Source organism: Filicampus tigris, chromosome 21 (assembly GCF_054856515.1).
Source record: "Filicampus tigris isolate MCC_2025a chromosome 21, RoL_Ftig_1.0, whole genome shotgun sequence".
Classification (NCBI taxonomy): Eukaryota; Metazoa; Chordata; class Actinopteri; order Syngnathiformes; family Syngnathidae; genus Filicampus; species Filicampus tigris.
Window position 1 is genome coordinate 11,350,536 of NC_141237.1, and position 11,705 is coordinate 11,362,240.

General features: G+C 40.7%; 2 protein-coding genes across 3 annotated transcripts; both read right to left on the minus strand.

The window, feature by feature from the left end:
- Nucleotides 1-8: 8 nt before the first annotated feature.
- LOC147127606 (retinol dehydrogenase 12) lies at nt 9-5,387 on the minus strand. 2 transcript variants are annotated; one of them, XM_086021395.1, is made up of 7 exons: nt 5,233-5,387; nt 4,780-4,895; nt 3,063-3,218; nt 2,538-2,642; nt 801-1,010; nt 403-595; nt 9-276 (listed from the first exon to the last, which is right to left on the minus strand). In XM_086021395.1, the coding sequence occupies exons 1-7, from the start codon at nt 5,355-5,357 to the stop codon at nt 174-176; spliced, it is 1,008 nt and encodes a 335-aa protein (XP_085877521.1). In that variant the 5' UTR covers nt 5,358-5,387; the 3' UTR covers nt 9-173. The 2 variants fall into 2 exon arrangements, with proteins under 2 accessions (XP_085877521.1, XP_085877522.1); XM_086021396.1 differs by having other exon boundaries at nt 5,183-5,327.
- A 496-nt stretch (nt 5,388-5,883) lies between these two features.
- Nucleotides 5,884-10,408, minus strand: LOC147127607 (retinol dehydrogenase 12). Its single transcript, XM_086021397.1, has 7 exons — nt 10,083-10,408; nt 9,491-9,606; nt 9,212-9,367; nt 9,034-9,138; nt 7,619-7,828; nt 6,183-6,375; nt 5,884-6,107 (listed from the first exon to the last, which is right to left on the minus strand). Exons 1-7 carry the CDS (start codon nt 10,094-10,096, stop codon nt 6,005-6,007), a joined length of 897 nt encoding a protein of 298 aa, XP_085877523.1. The 5' UTR covers nt 10,097-10,408; the 3' UTR covers nt 5,884-6,004.
- Between the last annotated feature and the right edge of the window lie 1,297 nt (nt 10,409-11,705).

Genomic DNA, 11,705 nt, shown 5'->3' on the forward strand with positions numbered 1-11,705 from the left:
ATCTAAAATACTTGTGATCTTTTATAAAATAAATTGGCAAAGACACAACTGTCCAGCAAAGTTCATGCCCTTAACAAAAGCGCTTACTTAATACAGTAGTAATTTATGAATTCTGACTTTTTTCACTTAACATGATCCAAAGTCCTTGCTAGCATTGTTTACTCATTCATTATTCACTGCCAGGTGATGCCGAGCATATTGCAGCTGCTCTCCCACAGCTCCTGGGACAAATCATCATCTGAGGCACTTCTGGAGCACCTTGCAGGGGCACAGTCACTGAAACCACAAAGAAATGGGATTCACTCATATCTGCTACATTGTGAGAGACCTAAAGAGTGATCATTTCTGTCTGTCTGCTAGTTAGGAGGCATATACTAACACTATAGGCTGAATGAAATGTACCTGAAGTAGCCTCCACTCTGGCTTTCCAGGCCGGGCTGCACTGCGCAGTAGATGGTGGTCTGAGCCCCCTCCACCGTTGTTTTTGTGAAGATCCTGAAGATCTTCACAGCCACTTGGATACACTGGTGCTGGTGCCTCCACAGGTCCGACTGCACCACACCGGGGTGGAGAGAGAATACGCTTACCCCTGTTCCTGCAACAAACGTAAAATACAGGAGACACGTTATAAAGTGCAAGTATCGATAATTGCAATTCTTCTGTGGAAATCATATCAGTGGTACTGTTTTTATAAGAATGTTTATAGGTCACATTCTAAAATCTAGATGTAAGGCTCCTTTTGTGGTGGTCGTTCCTCAGTTGCATGTACTTAAATGATCATTCTATTTCCATACCCTCACCTCTTAACTTTTTGGCAAGGGCCCGTGCAAAGAGGACATTGGCCAGTTTGCTCTGCCCGTAGGCCTTCATGGTGTCATAGTTGCTCTCGCTGTTCAGATCGTCCAGCCGGAGGCCGGTCCAGGTGTGAGCCACCGACGCCACCACAACGATCCGAGCCGGAGCGGAAAACTTGATCAGGTCCAGGAGCAGGTACGTCAACAGGAAGTGACCTGTTATTTCAGGTTGGAAATATATATCACAGAAAATGAATCCAAACTGAAAAATCCTAACCCATCTACAGTATATTGTATGCGAATACTGCGTTAAAAGCTAAGTCAACCCAAAAAATTCTTGACAATAATATGTTCTGTGCATCCCTACTAGTCCAAACACAGCATTCTGATTGACATGTGTTTGTGGAATATGAGTTAAGTAGTAAAATCCACCCATTTTTGTCCATCTCAGGGGGCGGCCATTTTGTCACTTGCTGTCAACGGAACATGACATCACAGTTGCTCGGGGCTCAGGTTGCAACCAATCACGACTCACCTCTTTTGTGAAGCTGAGTCGTGATTGGTTGTGAGGTCTGAGCAACTGTGATGTCATTTTCAGTTGACAAAATGGCCGCCCCATGAGATGGCTAAAACAGGTGAATTTGCTGCTTAACTGTTATTCCACAAACGCAATATTAATCAGAATGCCATGTTTAGATTAGTGGGGCTGTATAGAACATATTTTTGTCGAGAATCTTTTGGGTTGACTTCCTCTTCAAAAAAAAAAAAAAGACATAGGTAAATAAAATGTGAAAAAACAACTTCACTCTTGAGGTGGATGATTCTCTTCTGTTTTTTGAGATGCAAAGCTGTTGCAAAATTTTTTGAGTTCCAAACGCACGACAGAAGCCACATTTCCAACAAGAATTTGAAAAGATAAAAAAAACTCTTTGGCGGCTTGATTTTCATTTCATTCAACAGGTCCGCAGCTGTATCAAAATCGAAATAAATGTTTAGGTTTGCTTAAAAAAAGTCCTTGGAATGCCAGTAAACTTCCCCACACACACAAACTAGGGGCCTTGGCTCAACAGAGAATTGCCTAAATTTGTGGGTTGTCAGTTTTACACCATTTCGACAGGACCATGTATACTATACTGTGCCATTGTTCTTGATTTCCTTTCCCATTGTTTCCGATGGAAGTGCGAGCAGGCAAAGAAAGTCCATGTGCTATATACAGCATATTGTGTAGTGCTGCCACAGTAGAAAAACATGCTTCGAACACCTCTAAATTGTCCTTAGGTGTGAATGTGAGTGTGAAAGGTTGTTTGCTTAATCAGTTTTCCAAAGACAGTTGGGACATCCTCCAGCTCACCCACGAACTTGTGTGGCTAAGCGTTATAGAAAATGAATGGATGTGTGTGTGTGTGTGTGTGTGTATTTGCATATGCATATGTGTGTGGGCTGCCTTGTGGAGCACAGCATGTTCTAGCTTCCATCAGCCTGGGTTAAAAATACCAACCGAACACATTATCATGTTGGAGGGGTGCCATGGTACACTATATGAAATATGGCTTGTTTATGTGCATAAGCACAGAAATATTCATCCTGGTCATAAGGCCAATATGTATTCACAATTTAAATTACTTAATTTGTTTCCCTATTCTCAGACAACAAGCTTAAATAACAAAAATGTGACAACATATTACTGCAGTTTTTTTTTCTGCGTGTTATGTGTTATCATTCTTGACAAATTTGCAGACTCACCCAAATGATTGACTCCAAATTGCATTTCAAAGCCATCAGTGGTCTTGGAGTATGGACACATCATGATGCCTGCATTGTTTATCAAAATGTTGACTTGTTTCTCCTCTAAACACACAAGCAGAGGATAATGAAAAGAGTGTGATGAAAGTTTGTCAAATACTCTGGCAGTCACACAAAAAAGCTCACTAAGTAACGGTAATCATTCGTTAGAATAATTATTTTGCATGGGTAGGCCAAGGATATCTCAGGGGGTCCACACAAGATTTTTTTTTCTTTTACAAACCCCAAAAATTCGACAGAAAATGCTGATGAAATGTCATTATGTCTTAGACGTAGAGAAATATGGAAAATAATTCCTGGAAAAAAAATACCCAAAAGTCAATTATCTGGTCTGACACATGGAGAGTCCAAGCATATATATTTTAGAGAAATATTTTACATTTGAGGGTTGAGCTCATGCAACAAAAATGTTGCGCTTATATTTTTGTTCATTACATTCCGTCATAGAGAGCCAACTCAACCTACCTTTGCTGATGAGCTCAGCAAAGGCTCGAATGGACCTGCTGTCAGAAAGATCCAGTTTCCTGACAACCACATTCTCATTACCAGTGTCTTCTACAATCTCCGATCTCGCCTCCTCTGCTCTTTCGAGATCCCTGCATGCCATGATGATGCGGGCACCTAAAAAAAAAAGAATAGAAAAAGCAGTGATTATCATAGAGCACATAATGAATCTTCCAGCTATTAAATCACCTTCTGTTTAAGTACAGTAGTGACTCATCATACTAGTCAACATACCATAATAGTTTTGAACTTGCTGGACACAAAACCCACTTCATTGTCATTCATGTGGAACAAAAATGAAAAATGTCTTCTCATTAACGAGCTGGTTGGAGAACACACGTACAGTACAATATACACTAAACACACACAAACATAAGGATGCAATGCCCAGCAATTATGAAAGAGAGTGATTACTCAGTGGCCGTCTTTGTTTTTCTCCTGCCGGTCCCATGTGGGAAAACTCAGTTACCCCCACATTGCCTCGAAGGCCAAGTTCACTTCATTAAAATAAAGCAGACAACAAGCTGTTGTCAATGTGCTAAATGCACCAAAGACTCAATATTCAAAGACTAATGAGTCGCTCTGATTTTCCTGTTGCATTTTAAGAGGGGACACACAAAAAAGGATGCTGAATCAATGTCACATGCAGATTATGGCTGTTTTTGTTTGACTCCTGTTTATTAAAGGGATACTTGAAATAAAATCAAATAAAACGACTGCGATGCAATTATTTAAATGAGAACACGATCACGGGAGGCGCGGCGGCATCTTCGCAATTGCGACCAGATTTGTCATCACTCGTCACTGTTGCGTAATCATGTTGACATGCGTCATACTGTGTTCATCATCTATCAAGTAAATGGAACCAAAACACTGCACGGAACATTTTTGGAATCAGCTCACATGTGTGAAAGCAACTTTGCATAAATTAACAGTAGTTCAGAACAAGAGAGAGCAAAAGTTCACTGAGGCTTTGTGAACAAAATTTTAGAGGCCTCGCTCTAGTGTGTGTGTTGGGTTCATTCTCCCATTTTTCTTTTGTTTCCCGTCTGGCACCGGAAGGGAGCAGCACCTCACAATGCTCCCTCTGTCCCCCTTTTTGACGCATCATCTGTCTTCCGTCATTTGACCGGTGGAGTGTTAAGTCGCATATTCAGTGCATCACCTCATGTCCTCTTATGGTGCAAAGACAAAAATGCAAACAACCAAATCAGTTTGGTGGGGCCAAGGATTAAACTTGCTCATTTGGTGGAGGTCGGAGCATGAGGGTAATGCTTTTTAGCCTTAAGTCTGTTTTGCAGCTCTTGATTCATGATCGGAATGCAGAAGTCACACAAGGAAAGTGTGGGGGGAGTTAGTGTGAAGAAAAAAAAAAACCAGGGAGGTGCAGTAGCCATATGCCATTAGTAGTACTATTAAAATCATTAAAGCGGAACTAAATCCACATATTAAAAGTGTAGCTATAATAGCAATATTATAGTGCAGCAGGTGAATTCGTAGTAGTTGTAGTAAGCCATGAGAGTATGACGAGACATGAAACAAGACAGGTGAAAACAAAGAGTTGTGCAAGCAATGGTGGAAAAATAAAAAATCTTAGAAACACATTATTCCAAAATCTCAACTAAATTGAAACAAAAACAAACCCAAGTGACCCAACAATAATTTGAAATTCTAGTACCTCTTGCTGCCAGGTCTCGGGCTGTTTCCTTGCCTATGCCAGTGTTAGCTCCAGTGATGATGACTGTTTTGTTATCCAGTCTCTCTTCAGATGACCAACGGTTACAGCAAACAGCTCTGGACGACAAACGAGCAAAAAAATCTTTATTGAGTGTATTTGCATGATTACAAACGAAATTGTGGATATTTAAATAATAAAGTTGAGGGGAAAAAATATATTTTTTACACTAAATTTGTCCAGTTAAATTTACCCCCACTGCTAACTTTAATTTGCCTCAAAGCAGTGCAATGCATCCTACAGAATGTACGAGTCACTTTGCAAAAGCAAGCAGTCACTTTCAAGTCTGGGCAAAAAAAAAACACGCGTTTAACCACATAGCTCAAGATCAGCCAGCGTTAATCACCTTAGAATTTTTTTTTCTGCACTCGCCGTGTTATCAACATGTCGTCCTACCTGCAGTACATCTTTCCTCCACAGCAACGAATCCCCACCTCACGAAACACCGGTTGGCGCCACTTGAGAAACAAATAAGCAATCGGTCTTCTCCCAGTTTGCAACATCCTCATCGTCACCATCATCGTCGCTCCTGATAGCACCGCCCACCTTGTCACTGCATCATCAGCGCTGAGCCTATCGGTAGCGAGCTGGCACATAATTGATCAAATTCGCAAATTCCAGATTGTCAAACAGACGCTACTACCCCCCCCCCCCCCCGTGACCACCACCCCCAACCCTTGTGGTCGCATCCTGCTGCCAAACCACATTGGACGCGTCGATCTAAGAGAGCGTACTTTTATTTTGTGGATTCAAATGGCATTTAATGCTACAATCAGCAGTTTTAATACAAGTCACTGCTGTTGGACTGCCTTTTGCAGTACTGGTCTCTGTGGTCGCTAGAGGTCCTCCTCAGCCCAAAAAAAAACAAAACAAAAAACTTTTCGACCAATAATCATCATGATAGATAGATAGATAGATAGATAGATAGATAGATAGATAGATAGATAGATAGATAGATAGATAGATAGATAGATAGATAGATAGATAGATAGATAGATAGATAGATAGATAGATGGGAAATATATGCAAACAAAAAAAAAAACAGACTTCATTAATATGTTTTAATCATTTGAGACACAGACGATGACAGCCTTTGTCAGCACTCTTCTCATCGCTTTTGCATGCACGTTCTTCGCACCGAGCATCAGCGCGATATCACTCTTAGCGCTCATCTCCAACGGATGCTCAGCAAGTGGCAGCTGGCAGCCCACAGCTTTAAAGCGGTGCCATCGTCTCGCCCGGCCCTGCAGCCCTTGGAATAGGCACAGTCCCTGCAAGCAAGGAGACGAGAAGCATTGATGTGATCCGTGCAGATGAAACGAAGCAGGTGTCCCCCGCAAACTCACTTGTAGTGCCCCCCGTTGAGCAGTTCATTCTCAGGAGTGACCACGCAGTAGATGGTGGTGTAGGCCCCCTCTGCCGAAGTCTTGATCAGACTGGAAAACGTTCGGATGATGTCTGCCATCGGCCTCCTGATGTGCCTGGTTATCTCAGTGTTGACAGCGCCAGGGTCCACCGAGTAGGCCGTCACTCCTAATGCTGGAAGCAAAGAGTTTATTTCAGATCACATTGCAAAAAGTCGTGTACAATTTTATGACTCTTTTGATGCCATTGAATACATGGACAAAGGGTCTGTGCCCAAACTACGGCCAGGGGGCCGTTTGGTGTTCGTTTGGGGTGGATATACATTCAGAAATATGTGTAGCCCCAGGGGAAGTCAACCCATAAATGGATACTGTGTTTCCACCCGTTTGTGTCCATCTCAGGGGGAAGCTATTTTGTCACTTGCTGTCAACGGAAAATGACACCACAGTTGCTCAGGTAACAACCAATCAACCAATTGTGGCTCAACTTCAGAAAAGAGGTGAGCCAAAATGGCCGCCCCCTGAGATGGTTAAAAACTAAGGAATTTTGCTGCTTAAAGGGGAAATCAACCAAACATATTTTTTTCAAGAATATGTTTTATGCAGGCCCACTAGTCAAAACAAGGCATTCTTTAATTCATATTCAACAAATGCAATACTCAGAATGCCTGTTTAAACTAGTGAAGGACATTTTGGGGTTGCCTTAATGCCCTTTAAAATACTCCAGCATTTTATTTGATATTGCAAAAAATATTCATAAATTATTGTCTCAGCCCCCCCCCATGTAACTGCCAAGCCCCCATTTGAAATATATCTAGATATGTATCAAATCATAATTTATTGGAAAAATGTATCTTAGAGGGAAATGGCACACTTACAGTACTAACAAGTTACCAGATACATTTTTAAGTACACTGGAAAAAATGATGGTTGAATTTACTCAATTTTATTTTGTCAAGTGGTTGCACAAAATAAAATCATCTGTATCCATATACATTTAAAAAGTAGTAGTATAGTAGTAGTAGTAGTAGTCTGCTTTAAAAAATCTGGATTCAGATCATTTTATTTTGTGCAAACAATTGCCGAAATAAAATTGAGTACATGATGCACGGCATTTTTTTCAGTGTATACTCCTCCCTCAGTCACACTCCTCTGCCGAGTCAAAGTACACAAAACAAACAAACCTTTTGCTTAGCATAATTAGGTTAAAGGTTGTACAGTATTCGCACCAATGCTTCTCAAAGACAAACATTGTATCCCGAAGCTGATTCCTTCACATTCCTGCCAAAAGCACTTGTGCTGAATGCATGAGACTCTCACGTTGGAAAACAGGCCGGCCCATTTTTTTTTTTTTTTCTTAGCACAGTGGCTAACAGGGCCAAGATGCACATAGAGAGAATTAAAAAGACACATCATACCCTCGGTCCTCTTGGCCAGCTCTCTGGTAAACAGAACGTTCGCCAATTTGCTCTGTGCATAAGCCCGCACAGGGTGGTAGTTGTTCTCACCACCCAGGTCATCAAACTGGATCCTCCCCATGGTGTGACTGATCGAGGAAAGGGTGATGACCCGGGAAGGGGCCGAGTGCTTGAGCAAGTCCAGCAGCAGGAAGGTAAGGAAAAAATGACCTGGGAGGATGCAAATACTTACCATTAGGGCCTCTTATGCATGGTTAAGGTGACAAAAAATATTAACGAACCTCTTATTTGTGTTTTTTTGTCCCTGAGTTTGTTAGTTTTCAAGCTACTTCCTGATTCTTGGAGGATGACGTGACCAAACGATGCCAGTGTAATTCTAGGGTGAACGGTTGCATTTATTCAAGGCTGTGGTAACTCAAAAGTGTGCCCTGCGATTGAATGGTGAGTTTGGGTGTGGTCCCTGCAACCCTAAAGAGGATGGATGGACTCATAAGTGCTTTGAAGCAATCAAAATAGCAAGTAAAATATATGTTCTTCTTTGGCCTGTGCCCAACTTCTCTACCAAATTTCATGGAAATGGTGTGAGGAATTTTCCCCTTAAGCGACAATATGACTGATCAATAAAATAATATAATAATAAATAAATAAATAAATAATAATAATATACCTTAATAATAATAATAATAATAATAATAATAATAATAATTATTATTATTATTATTATTATTATTATTATTATTATAATTATGATGATGATGATGATGATGATGATTCTTATTATTATTATTTTACTCCTTTGGTGCACCGACCACAATGTCAAATCCGTCAAAAACAATCACGTAAAAAAAACCCGAAATATTTTGCTAATATTCAAATTCAAACTAACGGTAACTAGATGTACCAAATTTAACTCGAAGTGGTCAATAGCAATCACGTTTGGAAAAACTTGATTTGAAGAGTACTGAATTTTTATGTCCCTCACACATATTCTGCACTTTATTTATTTTTTTTATCCACAACAACATGGTGCAATTATCAATGAAGAAGTGGATTGCCATGCCCACTTTAGTTCTATTATACATTACAAAGAGAGGAAACGGATGGGAAAAGGAGAGTGTGTGGATATTTGAGAGGCTGTTGTCTCCACTGATTAACTTGCAGTCATGCATTTTCATAACAGAGGCTCTCTATGCTTTGCTTTTTCAGCCACAGACATAAGAAATAGGTTTCATCAGAATGTGTGAGCTACTTTACAAACAAAAATAGACTTTTCATTTTTACTTGCTGTACATACTTTAGTCCATAAGTAAAGGAGTTGGATCTGTACTTCTGTAAGCCTAAAGTCAATTGTTACATTACCTACTGCCTTGATTTCTGACAGAAATGATCATCCAAAAGAACCACAGTTTTCATACCCAAGTGATTGACTCCAAACTGTGTCTCAAACCCGTCCACGGTGGTAGCGAAAGAGCAAATAGCCACACCGGCGTTGTTGATCAGGTAGTGCAGAGCCTTCTCAGCTGCAAATATAATGCATTTCATCAACATTCAGGCTTTAACACTTTCACACACGTGAGCATGTGCACCACCCACTGTTGTAGACATTCTCGGCAAACTGGCAGATGGATTTGGTGTCGGACAGATCCAAATGCCTGGCGACGACTTTGGCGCATGACACCTCCCTCATGATGTCTCGAGCCGCCTGCTCTCCCTTTGCCATGTCCCTGCAGGCCAGAATCACCCTTGCGCCTGGAAACGGATGAGGATGGATTAGAGGACGAGATGCCCGTGCACATTGAAATCTGAGGAAAGTCAGAGAAGACAGGCCTAAAATCCTAAAATCAGAACACTCCATTGATTTGCGTATCTTGCCTCTGGCAGCCAGATCTTTTGCCGTCTCTTTGCCTATTCCTGTGTTGGCACCAGTTATAACAGCCGTCTTCCCGTCCAGACGCACATCGGACGACCATTTGGGGATTAACAGAGACCTGATGAATAAGAAACGGCATTTATTTGTTCAAACATATACACTGTACGTTAAAGTACAACGTCAACCTAGGTTTGACAAATGTTTGCAGCTAAATAGAAAATATACTTGTCAGAAACTGTGCTTTTAAACTTTTTGTTAAGAAAGTTTGTGCCTGATTGATGATCACTAAAGTTGCGGACATTATTTTACTCTTGACAGTCACCGACCCTGAGACACTTTTTGGGTTGGGTTCCTCAGCCTTATCTAAATCAACGTGCTACATTGGCAGAGAGGTAGGGATTCTGATTCATTTGCTGAGGCCAAAATACGGTATGTTCCCGACTATAACAGTGTCAAGGATGGAGAAATTCGAACTTCTCAACGCAATAAAAGCAACCCATAGCACTTTAAAGACATTATTGTACCCCTAGCGGTACAATAATTGCACCCTTAAGATCTTTTTTTTTTTGTGAGGAAGATTATAAAGTTTCTTACCTTATCGCTTGCATCCTGGTGCTCTTGATATGCAATGATGAAATAATTCAGAATTATGAGGCAAGGACGCAGAAGGAGGGCAGACCCAGAAATGAGAGTCTCCCGTTGTTTAAAGATGCAAAGAGCTGCTCTGTTGCGATTGGAACTAATCAATTAAATCAGGATATCGAGAGGGATCACATGAGCTGCTCTTTTTGATGAAAAGCCCAACAAACAGGACCATTCATACATTCCAGCCTTGAAAATGTGTACTGACAAACAGTCAAATTACACAAAAAAGGTAGACAAGCTAATGGAACAAATACAGAGAGACCAGGCGAGTTCATGCGACTTGATGATGAACAGAACAGATCTTGCGGTGTTGGACGGGGTTCTGCTCAAGACCCCAAAAATGTCAGAACTGTATTGAAATGCATCCACCGAGTTCTAGGAATTTGAGGATTCAATGCCGGCACTCATTAATCTCTAGCCTCACTGAGGCACTTGATGTTCATGTTGTCTCTCTCCATGTTATATAACGCATTCTTGCATTAAGAAAAAAAAAAAAAAAAGCTAGATTTAAAAAATATTAATTTTGGCCAAAAAGTCAAGATTTAATATATTGACCTTTGTAATTCAGAATAAAAAAATACTTATAATAATTACATGGCTATTTATAAATAATAATAACAAATAATAAAAAACAATATTCAGTTAGTTATGATTTAATTATGATAGTAAATATGGATATAAATAAATTCATAAATTAAATATCATCTGTTGTCCAAATTACTAATCTTAGCAGCTCTCTTTTGAAACCTCCCTGTATGACAAGACAAAACGTCTTGTATATTCCTTCCTGTATATAACAGTACACACGTTCGTCTTTAACTTCCTTTTGCTATTTCCGATCAATCAGATCACACTTTGCAGACAAAACACCAACTTCCTGCTGTATGCCAGTGTCTGCTCTACACAATGAAGTCAACGCGGAACAGGGAAATTTAAACCCTCATATCCACAGGTGACACATCTGTAATTTCAGTACTGCACCAATGCGGATTTTCAGGTGCTTTCCACCGCAGAAAGGTCCACCTGACAGTTTACATAGACCTGTAAAGTGATGCACAATTCTCTAGTATTATAATGGATACATTTCCTTCAATCCCCTCATTAGTCATTGTGACTAAAAAAGTGCATGCAGCATTAGTGTGTTATACAACGCATTCAGCACGGGGCTGAAGTCGAACACCTGTATCGCAAAACAGAGCTTCCATGTGAAGGCTGCTCGTGAAAGCCATGAAATAAAATGAGACAAGGTGCTGATTTAGAACACACGGCTAATCAAAAAAATGTTGTACAGCCATCTCTTCTCTCATGTGGTGCCCAATGCGAGGCTGGCCAGCAAGATGGTAGCTCACGCGTTCCTTGCAGCTGCTCAAAATCCTCCTACGTCTGATGAAAGTCTGCTGACAAATAGCGCAAGAGCACAGAGGCCCCGGCCACATGTGTAATTAACTGAGCCTCAAAAAGAATCGACTTCATAAATGGCTCTTTGGTTGTAATTTGCCCATCCCAGAATAGCAAAGCTCACAGAGAGAGGCCACAAGACACAGGATGGGCGTCAGCCATCTTTTGAAAGGA

Excerpts from the sequence above, each read along its gene's own strand:
- LOC147127606 (XM_086021395.1), bottom strand. The coding sequence starts at position 5,357 with ATGATGGTGACGATGAGGATGTTGCAAACTGGGAGAAGACCGATTGCT. Across the intron at positions 4,896-5,232 it reads GGAGGAAAGATGTACTGCAG|AGCTGTTTGCTGTAACCGTT; the intron begins GTAGGACGACAT and ends TTTGTCGTCCAG. Across the intron at positions 3,219-4,779 it reads CCGAGACCTGGCAGCAAGAG|GTGCCCGCATCATCATGGCA; the intron begins GTACTAGAATTT and ends TTTTTTTTTTAG.
- LOC147127607 (XM_086021397.1), bottom strand. Across the intron at positions 7,829-9,033 it reads GTTTGGAGTCAATCACTTGG|GTCATTTTTTCCTTACCTTC; the intron begins GTATGAAAACTG and ends GCATCCTCCCAG. Across the intron at positions 6,108-6,182 it reads CTCAACGGGGGGCACTACAA|GGACTGTGCCTATTCCAAGG; the intron begins GTGAGTTTGCGG and ends CCTTGCTTGCAG.